General features: G+C 43.3%; 2 protein-coding genes across 2 annotated transcripts; one reads left to right on the forward strand and one right to left on the reverse strand.

Annotated features, from left to right (window-relative positions):
• Positions 1–10: 10 nt before the first annotated feature.
• On the reverse strand, positions 11–1,184 carry CSUI_001372 (uncharacterized protein). The gene has a single exon (XM_068061578.1). The coding sequence runs from the start codon at positions 448–450 to the stop codon at positions 241–243; it is 210 nt and encodes a 69-aa protein (XP_067926441.1). The 5' UTR covers positions 451–1,184; the 3' UTR covers positions 11–240.
• A 1,487-nt stretch (positions 1,185–2,671) lies between these two features.
• On the forward strand, positions 2,672–14,175 carry CSUI_001373 (uncharacterized protein; the record flags this gene model as incomplete). The annotated part of the gene is made up of 4 exons (XM_068061579.1): positions 2,672–5,449; positions 6,320–6,915; positions 7,888–8,062; positions 9,070–14,175. 4 exons carry the CDS (start codon positions 2,672–2,674, stop codon positions 14,173–14,175), a joined length of 8,655 nt encoding a protein of 2,884 aa, XP_067926442.1.
• Positions 14,176–14,652: the final 477 nt, after the last annotated feature.

Here is a 14,652-nt window from a genome sequence, read left to right on the forward strand (position 1 = left end):
AAATGGAAATCCCGAGACGTGTGGTGATGAGGATGGTCGGAAGCTCCTGTCGAGAGAGAAGAAGCGAAAGGAGAAGAAAGTGGGAGAGGAGAAGAAGAAGAAGGAGAAGGGGGAGGGAAAGGAGAGCTAGATTCCCGAGCCATCATGAAGGGAAGGGAAAGAAGAAGAGAACGGATTTCTGTCAGAAGAAAGAAGAGCAAGAAGAGATTGACGAGAGGACAAGAGCCATGGAAATTGTTTCTATCTGGTGGAAAGAAAAGAGGAAAGGACACGCAGGAGGGAGAAGGAGGGGAGAGAAGAGAAGAAGACTCGACTGGCTCGAGAGAGAGACGAGACGAAGGAGGAGAAGTTGTGAGGCGATGAGTGGAGAAAGAAGGAAAGTGAAGAAAGAAATAACAAGAGAAGGTGCGTAGAGTAAAATGCTCTACACGAGGGGTAAACTTCCCTCATGCACCCCTCAGATGAAAAGGAGGGGGCGAGCCTTTAGATCGTACAAGAAGAAGAGAAAGAAGCTGTGTTTCTTTCTTCTTTCTTTCCTCATGCTGACAGATTTCTCACCTCATCTCCTTCTGCTCCTTTAACTTCTTCACCTTCGCCCTCTCATCATACACTGGGGGAGAGATGTGAAGAAGACTGGATGCCTTCTCTTCTTTCTTCATCTTTTCTTTGCTATGAACTTACTAAGAAAAAGAGACTGGTCTCTTGAAAGATGCCTACTCCACAACACAACAAGCAGACACGACCTCCTACCTGCAATGCAGTGGATGGAGACTCAGCAGAGATAGAGATAGACAGAATTCATTCACGTTAGAAGAGAACAGGGAGAGAGTCCAGGGAAACAGAAGGGAGAAAAGAAAGAAGAAGAAAGGAGAAAGGCGTGAAGAGAGGAGAAAGGGGAGAAACAGGAGAGGAAGAAGCACACCCCCCGCGTAGTCTACATAGGAGTCACTCGATCTTCTTCATTCTTTCTCATGTCGTCCTCTTCATGGACTATCTAAATGAGGCTGAGAAATCGATTTAGGAAAGAAGAACAACATGGGAGACTCATTCAGTAGTAGTTGTATCTCCCTCTCAGCAGGATTCTGTTTCTCTCCCCTTTCCCTCCCTTCCCCTGCATGCAAGAAGAGTAGCCAGCCGTATGAATGATGGTAATGAGGCTTGTGTCTTCCCCGCCTCGGTCGCTTGGACCGAAGAGGTAGAACTGAAGTAGAACGGATAAGATCGAAGAATGCCTTGTTGAAAAGCTCATCTTTGGACCAAGAAAAGAAGATAAGTGAAAGCAATGGTGGCCATTTGAATTGATTGGCTTCTTGATGACAACCATCCGTATACACACATAGAAAAAGGAACTTAAGGCAAGAGACCCATGAGGTGTATGTACACCCCAAGACCACTCGAACCTTCTCCTCCCTCTCCCTGCCCCCCTCCCCCCTCTTCCTCCCGGTGACTCAACTTGACCGACAAAGCGAAGACCTACTTTGATCGGTTTCTTTCTCTTTCTTCTTTCAAGACAATTATATGAAGCATGTGTTTCTCTCAAATGAACTCGCTTTCTCCATCCAAGAAGAAGGAAGTCTCCCCGAATTGCCAGTCCTCTTCACCCAAGCAAAGCATCTGTTGGCTCGCGGTTTCTCCCTCCCGTGCCTTCTCCTCTTCCACTCTACTAGACGAAGGTTTCTAGCCAAGAGGGATAGATGTCTTCTTGCTTCTATGAAAGCAGTTCTTTGCTATTAGGGAAACACATTATATCTCTTTCTCTCTTTTCTTCTCTTATTTCTTAGTCCATCTCCTTCCCTGCGAAGCATTTTCCTTTCGTCCTTCTCACCTATAGGCTTCTTTCTTCGTCGGTTTTCTTACGTCTCTTCTTGTCAAGGTCTTGTCTTGTGAAGACTTCGCCCGTGTAATGACTCGAAGGGCTACGAAGTTCCTTTTCTTTCTTGTCCCCTTACAACTTTCATCTCTTCTTTCTGTCCTTCTTAAAAAGAAAAGCAGTCTAAAAGGAAAAAGGCTTGGAACTGAGAAGATGTGTTTTGGACTTCCTTAATCATTCTTCTTCGATCTTGCGGGTCACCTTTCGATCTTATAGATGTCTTCTTGTACGAGTGCTCTTCTTCTCTTCTTTCTACCAACATGTTCGCGACCTCCTCTACTTTTTCCCTCCCCTTGTCATCCATCAGATTTCCTCTCCTTTCTTCTCTCGTGCCGACGGTCTCTCGTACGTCTCCTTCCCCCCCCTAACTTCTAACGCTTGTTTGCATCGTGTTAATCTCCCTTCTGCTTCTCCAAGTCATATCAACCGACCTGTGTTGAGAAGGGAAGAAATCTCTCCTCTTCTTTGCCTTCTTCATCTTGAAGAACGTACGTATGTCTTCCATCCGGCTAGAACTACGGTGTACTTACAGCTTAGCTGTCGTTCGTGTTCTCTCTCTTTTGTCTTCTTTGATTCGCTTCATCAAGGAAAGAAATAGATAAATAAATAGATAAAGGATAGTTAGATTAAAGATAGATAGATTAAAGATAGATAGAGACGAAGAAAAAAGAGACTCACAGGGAAGTGCGAAACCATGTGAATGGTCAAAGATTCATCTTCTTCACTTCATTCTTCTTCCTCTTCTTTTCCCTCTTTTTCTCGAGTCCTTTCTTCTTTTCCTCATATATCAAAGTGACCATCATGACGCCCTCCTCTTCTTCTTCCTCTCATCCTCGTCGTTACCATGGTAGGAAGATTTTCTCTCACCTTTCTTCCTCTCCTCCTTCTTCTTCTTCACCTCCGCCACGCCCTTCATCTTCTCGTATCTCCCTTTCTTCTAGACCTTGTATGGATCCCCCTTCTTCTTCCTCTTCTTCTTCGTCTCACCAAAGTCGTCTTCGCTCTTTACACTCTCGGGCCGAATTTTCTTCTCTCCAGCCCCACTCTTGCTATTGTCCCTCTCTTCCTCTTTCTTCTATTCTTTGTGAAGAACAGGAAGCGAGAAGACAAGATACTCCGACACTGAGATCTCTCTCCTGTTCATCGTCATCCTTGAGCTCTCTCCCTTCATCTTGTTCTTATTCTCCCTCATCTTCTTCTTTCTGTCGCCAACACACCTCCGCACCTGCCAAACCTCTCTCTTCTTCGTTTTCTTCTTTACTTCCGCTTTCTCCTTCGTCTTCTTCTCATCTTGGTAAGGTTCCCTCTTCTTCTTCTTGCTCGATCTCTTCTCCTAAGAAAAGACACCTCATTCTCCTTCGTCCTTCTTCTTCCCCCCCCCAACAGCCCATATCTCCTACGGTCGAAGGGGAGCAGACGTCTTCTTTTCATTCTAGATCATCTCCACGTGTTAAGAAGGAAGAAGCAGAACACGTCCAACGGTCATATAGCTTGAGAGGAGAAGAAAAGAAAGAAAAACGCTTAGGAGAACCCCCCCCTTCTCTCTCTTCTTATCCTTCTATCTTAACAGGAGAAGATCAGATGAAGTTTGCAGAGGCTTCTCTTTCTCTTCTTCTTTCTCCTTGTTCTCATCGTTCATCGAGATTCCATTGCAAAGAGACAAGGGGGTCTATAAAGACGAGGAAAAAGAGGATAGAAATAGAAGATGGAGGGAAGGGAGAGGAAAAGAAACACTCTCTTTCTTCTCTTCTTCCTTATCAGGAAAGTCATCTTTACTCTTCATCTTGTCTCCCCTCTGTGTCGTGTGCTTCTCCTTCCTTCTCTTCTTTCTCTTTCCCGCTAGCTTCTTCCTCTTTCTGTGAAGAGGAGAGAGAGAAGAAGACGAAGGTGACGATGAATGAAGAAGATAAAGAGGACAACAAGAAGACATGTAGAGATGCAGAGAAATCTTCTTCTCATCCGACGGTTTCAAGCAGTCGGGTAGAGAATGATTTAAAGGCTCAGATGGAAAGGATAGAGAGGGAGCATAGAGAGCCTTCTCATCGACCATTGCAAGCTTCTTCTTGTTGTCTTCTTCCCCTACCGAAAGACCCTACTATTGATAAGAGTCTCTTAAGAAAAGGTCTCCTTGAGAATCTCCAGAAATCCACCTTGACGCCTGTCTCTTCTTCTCTCTTTTCCATATCATACCACTTTCTCTCTTCGCAGCATTCTTCTGCTTCTTCCTCCTCTTCCTCGTCTCTCCCTTCTTCTCCTCTTTATCCGGTCCGTCGTTCTTCTTCTTCTCCTGTACATACAGACGAGGGAGTAAGATCTATGCACCCCGGTCGTATCAACCGACATGCTAACGACGACAGGCGCACTGTACATACACCTGAGAGAAGAACGGAATATCTCTCTTCTTCTTCTCCTTCTCATCCCACGTCTCATCTCCCTTCTACTTCTCTTCGAATTCTTTCTCAAGATAAGGAGACGATAAAGAAGCGAGGAAGTTCAGAAGAAAAGAAGATGGTCTCGCTCACGAAGGACTTCCATGCAACAGTGTCATATAAAGGAGAGAAGAAATTCTTCTATGAGAAGAAGGATAAGAAGCAAGATGAAAGAAAAGGAGGAAAAATCCGACATATCTCAAGGACACCGAAGGTTTTCTTCTATCCTTCGTCTTCAGCTCATCTTGTTCAGAAGTCTCTCTCTCTTTCTCAGAATTATTCGTCTCTCTTCTCTTCTTCTTCTACGAGTCATCCTTATTCTCTCTCTTCTTCTTCTCTTCTTTCTTATGAAGGGCAGCAAGAGAAAGAAAAGGCGACGCGACTCGTGCGAAAACAAGAAGGGACAGAAAAGGGCTCGTCATCTCACCCGTCAAAGAGAGAAGAAAGAGAGAGAAAGACAGTCTCTACAGAAAGAGACAGAGGAAGAGAAGAAGAAGAAGAAGAGGAAAGAAGGAAGAAGAAGAAGAAGGAACAGAGGGAGACCCCGGACAATACAGATGAACGAGATAGGCACCACAGTACACACACACAAGAGAAAGGACGTTCTTCTATCCCTTCTTCTTCTTCTCGCCCTACTTCTTCTTTATCTCTCTCTACTTCTTCGTCTCCTCCTCCTCCTCTTCATTCTTCTTCTTCTCGCCCTACTTCTTCCTCTTCTTCTCATGCGTGCTCTTCTTCTTCTTCTCCTCCTCCTCAGTCTTCTACGTCTCCTCTTCCTAATCCTTCTCCTCCTCCTTCCCATTCCTCGTCGTCTTCTTCTTCTTCTCTCAATCTCTCCTCCTCTTCTTCGTCTTCTTCTTCTCTCCCCAGTACTGCTCCTTCTTCTCCTCCTCTTCACTCTTCTACCTCTTCTCTTCCTAATCCTTCCTCTTGTTCCCCTAATCTTTCTTCTTCTTCCTCTTCTTGTCTATCTATGAGATGTGCATGCGGAGGTCGAGTTGCGTGTCTTCATCATCTCCATAGAAAAGCTCTGAGTGAAATCCGAAAACGTCAAAAAGAAAGATTAGAGAAGCTGCGAAAGAAAACTTCTCTTCTCCGAATACAAGACGAATGGCACCATATTGTCCGTCTCCTTTCAGAATTCTACCAAGTAAAAGCCCCATTCTTGCCTTCTTCCTCTCTTCTTCCTTCTTTCTCCTTCTTTTCTTCGCCTGATGCGCTTCTTTCCTCTTTTCTGTCCTCTTCTTTTCTCCGTTCTCTTCTTCTCCTTTGGTTTCTTTTGTCTCAGGAATTTCTTCTCTTCTATTCAGAATCGACGCTCGCTTATAAGGATTTTACCGACATCTCTATTCTTCTTATGCGTCTTTTCATTGCCTATTTCTACATAGATTTAAGAGTGTCTAAGAGTGTACCATCTCTCTATATATGTATGTGTAGACATGCATGTACGTACTACAGGTCATTCTTTCTTTCTTTGCATGCATGGACTTATTTCTCTGTATGTGTGATGCTGTATACAAATCTCTCACCTCTCTGTACGTTGTCTATACGTAGACAGATAGATAGATAGATAGAGAGGGAGATAGTTAGATAGATAGATGGAGATACACATAGCTCTATAGATACGTATACATGTGAATCTAGTCCCAATATCACTTTATCCTCATGTATGAACATACACATATATAGGCATAGATGGATTGAAGATAGACAGACTAAAGGTAGATAGTATACACAGATCAACGGCAGAAAAATAGATAGATAGATTAAAGATAGATTAAAGATAGATAGTGGGACTGGAGACAGATGGGTAAGTTGGTAGACAGTTGGATAGATCCGCATGTGTGTTGGTGTGCAATGTCTAGCTAGCCATTATGTATAGAAAGGAATTTGGACTCGGCTGGGATGTTCGTTTCTTCTATCGTCACTTCTTTCGTATGACTCTTGTCTCTTTCTTCTCCTTCTCTCCTGAACCTCTTCTTCTTTGTCTTTCTTTCATCTTTCTTGACTATTTTCTCAGGAGAGAAGCCTTCGCCATGGAAGTCTCCCTTCATTATCTTCCTCTCATCCTCTTGCCTCCTTATATAAGAAAGTCGAAGAGAAGGAACGTGCCTATACGACTCTCTTAGGAGAAATCGAAAGAAGAAAGAACCTTTCAGAAGACCTCCGACACCGAAGACGCAGACTGCATGCATCTGTGGAGAAGCTCTCCGAAAAGGAAAAGAGGAAGAAGAAGAAAGGAATGCCAGGAGGAGAGATGAGAAGCGAAAGAGAGAAAGTTCAAGAAGAAGAAGAAGAGGAACAAGAAGAAGAAGAAAAGGTGTTTCTACGTCAGAAAGAAGAAGAAGAGAGAGAATGCGAAGAAGAGAAGAAAAGACTGGCACAACTTGAGGAAAGACTATATCACGCTCGGAGAGATCTAGAGGCTCACGAAGCCTCGAAGAAAAGAATGGAAAGAAAAGAGAAAAAGAAGAAGAAGAAGAAAGAAGGAGAAGAAGAAGAAATCCCGAATAGAGAAAGCTCACAGGAGGAAGAAGAGAAGAAAGAGAGAGATGAATCTCTTCATCTTCTTTTTGCTGAAGAGAAAGAAAATTACTTCGCACAACAAGCCAACTGGTAGGTTCTGTTTCGGAGCTCTTCTCCATGGGGGGGCGGATGTATTAGCCACTCTAGTGCAGGTCTTTCCTTTTCATTTACATTCACCGATGTCGAGAGAGAAGAGAGACAGAAAGAAAGAAAGAAAGAAAGGCGGAAAGAGAGAATGAAAGAAAGAAGGAAAGAAAGATGAAGAAGGAGACTCAAGAAAAAGAAGTTGAGGCCAAAGAAGGCTACGTAAACATACATACAGAGAGAGAGAGAGAAGGAGAGTTTCCCGTATTCTGTATCTAGGGAGGACTATCTCGGTGTAACTAGGTATTCTAGACCTATCTAGAGAGAGATATTCTACACCCTACTGAGTAGTGTGATCTATTCGATGAGGTTCTTTTCTTCCATACCTTCTTCTCCTTCTTGTTGGATATACATAGTCATGTCAGCCGTTCTTCTAGTCGTCCCCCTGCAAGTAGAGATGACTGGTCGATATGTATCTATGAAGATGTATGTAGATGCTTGTATGAATGTGTATGTATATAAATATCCATGTATGTGTATGTATGTATGTCTAGCGGCTTACCCACTTCAAGTGCCTGTGTGTCTTGAGCTTACGGGCTTGTCGTCTTCCTCCCTGCTAAGACATAGTGATGGAAACGATGAGACAGCAAACACTCGTAGCTAGAGAGCCAGACATACATCTATGTATATATGTATGTTCAGATAGAGATATATAGATCTTTATAGATAGATCTAGGTGGTAGCTGAAAGGAGACACCATGTTACGTCCATTCTCTACTCAGCCACTGGAACTCCATCTCTAAAGTCTGTCTTTACGAGGCTCTACGATCTGAAGAGAGAAGATGAACAGCGCGATAATAAGGTACTCCTAGGAATCCAAGAGAGTTCAAACACATGGGTCTTTCTCCTGTTCTCTTTCTCTTTTCTTTCTCTTTTTGCTTCTGTTCCTTCGTTTCTTTCTATTTCTCCTATCTCCAGCGAGAAAAGAAGAGAGACAGAAGTGGAGAGAAAAGTGCGTAGTGAAGTGAGGGCTGTAGAGTTAGAGAGAGAAGCTCTCGATATCAAGAAGAAACTTGAGAGATGTCGAGCGATCGTCCAAAGCCGCCAGAATGAAGTAGAAGAACTGGAGAAGAGAATCGAGAAGAAAAGAGAGGTAAGAAGGAAAAAAGCAAGCAGGGAAGGAAGGAAGGAGAGAGAGAGAGAGACGGTGATGCTAGTCCGTGTATCAGCGAAGTTGTAGATGGTCAGGTTGAAAGAATGAAGAAAACTCTCTTTCTTTTTCTCTCTCTGTCTCTGTCTATTTCTCTCTCTATGCATACATATATATCTCTTTATATTTTTGCTGTTTGCGTCTCTTTGGATTCGCGATGACTGAGACTATGGGGGTCTATAGAGAGAAGAAACAATTCCCAGCAAAGGGTGGCGCAATCTGCTTAGGGATAACTAAAAGCCTTGGAGCTGCAGGAGAGATCGGAAACTACAGATCTATATATATATATATATATATATACAAAGAGAGAGAGAGAAAGAGACGAAGAGAGATATACACATATATATATATATATATATGATCAGTGCATACTTGGATATGTGCCTGTGCGTCTGAAAAGCAAATACACGTAGATAGATAGATAAATAAATAGATGAAATGAATAGATAAATAGATAGATAGATTAAAGATAGGATAGATAGATAGATATAAGTACAGTGAATGTGTGTATGATGGAGCTAAGAGAGTTGAACCGTGTTGACGGAGAAGTGAGGAGAAGCTGAAAGAAGACTGGAGGAGAGAGCAAACTAACATAAATACTTCATTTGACTGCAAGACTTGTAGGAGAAGAGAAACGCAGAGGAGTTGATTGAAAATGTCTAGGATAAGGAGGTATAAGGCAGATAGATCTCGACGTCTTTAGATTAGACTTGGGTCGGTCGCTTGAAAGGTAGATTCATCCTCTTCCTATCCTTCTCCTCGCATATTCGAAGATCATCCTCTCTTCACATGTCTCTTTCTTTTCTTCTCTTTCTCTCTCTTCTTTGTTTCTCTCTTTTCTCTTATTGTTCATCTATGTTTCTTCTTCTTTTTCCTCTTTCATTTCTCTCCCCTTACCTCTCTCTTCTTTCTCTTTTCGTCTCTCTTTCTCTCGCTCGACGGCCTTTCAGCGTCTGGAGCTTCTTTCTTCATCTTTCTTTTCTCTCTCTTCTTCCTTCGCTGAGAAACCCAATGCAAACAGTGATCTCAAAGGCAACGAACTGCAGCTAAGAACGTCGAGAGGCCTAGTAGAAAAGATCTCTTCTTTGAGACAGAGAACGACCAGAGATTCCTTTCTTTCGAAGCATCTCTCATCGTCATCTCCTTCTATTTCTTACTCTCCTTCTTCTTCTTCTTCATCTGCATCATTCTTGGTGGGTCTTTCTTTCCCTCTCTCCGTACACGCTCAAGACCAACACTCTGCCCTCGTTCATCTTCCTCTCTCTTCTTCTTCTTCATCTTCTCTTCCCTCGTTTACTGTTTCTTCTTCTTCTCTTGGTAGAGTGAAAGAAGAAAATGCTTCTTCCTCTCTTCTTCATTCGAGACTCTCTACAACAGCGTCTTCTTCTTCATCTTCTTCCTTCCTAGTGGAGAGAGAATCTCTCTATCCCCTTCGTGCCGTCCCCCCGACAGTCTCTCCCCCTTCTTCAGCTCTTTCTGTCCTTTGTTCTCCAGATGAACTAAGAAAGAAACATATCTCTGGAGGAGAAGAAAAAGAAGAAGAAAGGTCTTTACGAAAGAAAGAAGAAGACGAAGGAGCGGATAGGAGAGGTTCTCCTATTCCTCCTATACTGAAAGAGAAAGAAGAAGAAACCGAAGAGAGAAAGAAGGAGAAATTCTCTCCATGTCAGAAGAAGGAAATAGCGATAAAGGATATTCATCAGACTAGACTTGCCGAGAGAGAAGAGAAGAAAGAGCCACACCTCAGCAGCAAAAGAAGACAAAAGGAGAAAGAGAAGGGGGAGACAAAGAAGAAAACGACGCATGCCGACCAAGACGATTTCTTCGATAGAAAGAGAAGGGAGGTTGAGAGAACGAGAGAGAGAATGTGCTTCTCTCCTTCTGCTTTTCTCTCTACAGAATGTATAGATGAAGATAAGGAGATGACTATTCAGCAAGAGAAGGAAGAAGGCAAGAAGATCAAGAAGAAAAAGAAGAAGAAAGGGAATGGGAAAGAAGAGATTCTGGGGAATAACAATAATGAAGATGAAGGTAGACGACTAGCTGAAGAAGAGGAAATTTTTGCTTTAGAGCTTGAGCTAATTGCTTCTGAACTCGATCTTCCTGTCTTGGAACAACTTCAAGAGAAATCGATTCTCTCCAGGTTTCTTAAAGATCCCGCAAGGAAAGGACAAGAAAGGACGGAAGAAAAGAAGGAGAAGAAAGAAGGAGAGAGAAAAACGAAAGGAGAGGGTGTAGATGTAGATGAGAGAACTGCATCAGACCTAGTGAGGAAAGAAGAAACAAACTCTCTTTCTCGTCCTCTCGATCATTACGAGGATCCTACAGTTGAAGGAGGAGTCAGGTGTATGTACACCTCAGCCGAAGGGATGTCTGTATATGACCACGGGGGTGAGAGGGGGCAAGGAGAAACGGCAGGAGTTCTTCTTAGAGGAAAAGAAAGAGAAGACGAGAGCTCAGCACAGACAATTCACCCAAAGAAAGAAGAAAAGAAGACTAGAGATACAGAAAGAGAAGAATTAGAAGAGGAAGAAGAGAGAGGGGTTTCCTCTACGAATACGACAATGCCGGCGTTACTAACTTCTACTCCCTCATTATCTCTAAAGAAGAGAGAAAAGACGATGAAGAGAATTGAATTCTTTCGCTGTCTTCTTCCAAGTTCTTTAGAGGAAAACCGACAGTGCGAAGAAGAAGCAGAAGAGAAGAGAAAGGAAAGTATCAAGATAAGTGAAGAGTCTCAACGGATACAGAAGGAGAAAGAAGAAGAGACGAATGAAGAGGTGAAGATCGGAGCGTTTGAAAGAGGAGAGAGGAAGCATGAGGTAAGGGTGGCGAAGAAGAAGGAGAAAAAAGAAGAAGAAAGAAAGGAGACGAAAGAAACGTTAGAAGAGAGAGACACAGTAGACATCACACAAAGGGAGAATGAAGGAAGGAAGAAATGTGATGTTCCGTTAGAAAGACAAAGAATGGTCATGAGGTGTACATACACCCCGGCTTCCGAGAGACAGGTTTTCACCGTAGAAGAGATCAAGAGAAACGAAGAAGAAAAAGAAGAAGGAGGAAAAGAACATTCTCTAGAATCGAAAGGAGACTCTTATGCTTTGGTAGAGGATCTAAAGACATCCTCGTCATTCTCGGCAAAGAGAGAAGCAAACAACTCGATCGAGAAAGATACCAAGACACAAAAAGAAGAAGAAGAAGAAAGAGAAGAAGATGGAGAGAAAGAAGAGAAAGCTCAGTGGAGAGAGTTTCTCTCTTGGCTCTTTCTCGACAGGAATGAAAAGACAAGTCCTCACACAAAGGAAAGATGTGAAGAGAAAGAAACGAAAGAAGAAGAAGAAGAAAGAGAAAGAAGAGAAGAGGAGAGTGAAGACATGAAGTTGTTCTCTGCTCCTGCCTCTCGTCGTGCTCCTTCTTCTTCTTCTCTTCTTCGTTTTCTTTCTTCGATAAGAGACGACAGCAGGCATGACGAGAACGTGTCTATCAGAAGATATCTCTCACTTGGCTCAAAGAAAGACAAAAGAACTTCTCAGCTTCTCTCTTTCCAGCATTCTCCCCCTTGTTCCTCTGCAGTCCTCCCTTCTTATCTTGCGAAGACCGACATATCTCTCTTCTCTGAGAGACAGGCAGAAAGAAAGATGAAAGAGAACGACGACGAGAGTCAAGAAAGAAGAAAGAAAGCAGAAGAAGATCGAGTTCCTTTTCATCTGAAAGAAGAAGTAGTAGTAGTAGTAGTAGAAGAAGAAGAAAAGGTGACGGGGAGAAGAAAGAAAGAAGAGACAAAAAGGCCTTACCTTCACTTCGAATCGACAGGAGAGAAAACAGAAGAAAGTCATGAGGGTCTTTTTAGTGAGGAGAGAAGAAGAAGAAGAAGATATCTCCAGAATGAAATAAAGATAGAAATGCTAAGCAAACTCATCGAGCACGTTGAAGCTCTTCTTCCTTCTTCTCCTCATACATCTCCACTTTCTCAGGGAGATGGGGTGAAGAGAAGAATCGAGAGAACTCTGAGAAGGAAGCGAGTAGAGGCAACTCTAGACAAAGCTAGCTGCGGGTCGATGTCTGTCGCGTCTGGAAAAGCTCGAGACAAGAAGAAGATGCATCTGAGAATGAACTCGAACAAGACAACTGTCTCTTCTCTCAAAAGTGCCACTTCAGAAGGATCTCTCTTCAAGATGGATAGACATCTTTCTTCTTTTCAAGAAAGAGCAAAGAAAAGAGGAGAAAGAATACCTCCAATCTCGCCGTTGTCTTCAGCCGTCTCATCTAGTTCATGTGATGGCGGTGGAGGGACATCTTTCGCTTTCTCTTCTTCCTCGAAGTCTTCTAGTTGTTTCTCTTTCTCCCCTTCTTCTCTCAGCAGCAGCCCTGAGAAGCAGATGAGAGAGAAGAGAAATCTGCTTTCTCTTCCTTTGTTTCAAAGAGAGAAAGGCAAGATCGATAGAAATACAAAAGATAGGCTTCTTCGTCCACGAGAGAAAGAGAGTGCGAGTGAAGATAAAGAAGAAGGAGAGAAACCAGGGAGAACATCTAAGGCAGGAGAAGAGAAGGAAGATGAAAGGAAGAAGGAGAAGGAGAAGAGTGATAGAGAGGCGGGGACAGAATGTGTAAAAAAGAGGGAGGAAGAAGGATCTAAAGAAGAAGAAGAAGATTTCTCTAGAGAGATCACAATTCACTGGTGTCCCGCTGAGACAAGAGAAAAGAAGGAAAAGGATGAGGAGAATGAAGAAAGAGAAAAGAAAGAAAAGACTCAAGAGTGGACAGAAAGAACACGAGAAGAAGAAGAACATGAAGGAGAGGTAGGGAGAGAGGGAGAAGAAGAAGAAAGAAGAGAGGTAGGGAGAGAGGGAGAAGAAGAAGAAGTGAAGCTAGCTGGAGTGAAGAACACGATGGAGGGAGGCCCTAAGAAGTCCAGGGAGACTTGGAGGCAAGTGAAAAGAGATCTAAAATTCTTTGAATCTTCTCAGATGAAAGAAGAAGAAGAAGAAAAAGGAAATCTTAGCGAAGGAGATGTACACCTCATCTCAAAGGGAGTAGGAGAAAGAGAAGAAAAAGAAAGACAGGAAGAGGACAGAGAGAGGCTCTTTGAAGAAGAGAGATACTTACAGCATATAGAGGGGAAGTCGGAAGTTCAAGATCCTCGTTCTTCTGCCTCTTCAACGCTTTCTCCTTCTTCTTGTTTTTTCTCTTTGTCTCCTTCTTCTCGTCGTGCTATCGGGCGTCCCTCCGCCCTCTCTTCTTCTCTTTCACCGTGTGTTAAGTCACTTCATAGCCACAGATCTTTCTCTCCTTCTTCCTCATCTTCTTTGCGCCTTGGTAGGAACAAAGAAGAAGAGAATCGGAATGATGTAGAGGGAGAGAGACCAAGATTATCTGAGAGACTTACCTTATCTCCGAGAGTCTTATTTCTCCCTTCTTCTTCTTCATCTTCTTCTCCTCTCTCAGGTTCGACCTCTTCAGATCTTTCATCTCCTTCGTCTTCCATCACACTGGCTCAGTGGAGAAAAGAAGAGAAAAAGATCTCTTCTTCTTCTCCTTTTTCATCGCATTCCTCGTCCTCGTCATTCTTTCCTTCTTCTCTCCGTCCGTCGTCTACGTGTTCGTTTTCTTCTTCCTCTTCAATTCCTTCGACTCCCTCACATGACAGATCGCATACACCTGTCCATGCATCTTCTTCTTCTTTCCTTCCTTGTGTATCTACTTCTCTCACCTCTTCTTCTCTCCCTCCTTCCTCTCTCCCGCCTTCTTTCCCTCCTTCTTCTCTTCCTCATTCATCGAATGCTTCTGGTCCTATCTCTTCTTCCTCTTTCCTTCCTCTCTCGTCTTCTTCTACTCCTTCATTACCGTCTTCTCCCTTACGTTCACCCCCATCTCGCCTTACGTCTTCCCACCCTCCTCTTTCTCCTCCGCCGTCTTCTTCTTCTGTCTTACCTCCAAGTACCGCCGGTGTATCTTCTTCTCTTTCTTCTCCGTCTCCCCGTCACCGCACTGGAGCTCCTTCTCCCTCGAAAGCAGCTGAGCTCGCCGTCTGCATCTACTCCTTCACTTCATCTTAGTCCACCTCGCTTCGAGTCTTCTCCCTTTCTTTCCCATACGTGTTCTGTAGAGAAACTTTCTCCGCGCCTTCAAGAAGAAAGAGAGACCTTAATAAGACGGGAGAAAGAAGAATAGAAGAATAAGGCAAAAGGAGAAATGTCTCTTTATTATGCCTATTACAACTTAGGAGTCTATTCTGAAAAGGGAAGGTCTTACGCTTTCAATCTTTCGCCTCCTTCTTCTCTTCTCCTTTTCTTAACAACCACAAAGGAAAGATCGAGTGTGCGTTTCATTCGTAAACGAAGAAGAAAGAAGTGAACTGCAAATAGGATTTTAGTCGCTCATTGGGTCCAGGTGTATATACACGCGGAGGTGTAGTTCGTACTTCAGGTTGATATACACCCGGAGGTGCAGTACGTCAGGTGTATATACACCTGGATGCGCAGTACTTCAGCTGTATATACACCCGGATGCGTTCTACTCCAGGTGTAGATACA

Source organism: Cystoisospora suis (assembly GCF_002600585.1).
Source record: "Cystoisospora suis strain Wien I chromosome Unknown contig_543, whole genome shotgun sequence".
NCBI classification, from domain to species: Eukaryota; Apicomplexa; class Conoidasida; order Eucoccidiorida; family Sarcocystidae; genus Cystoisospora; species Cystoisospora suis.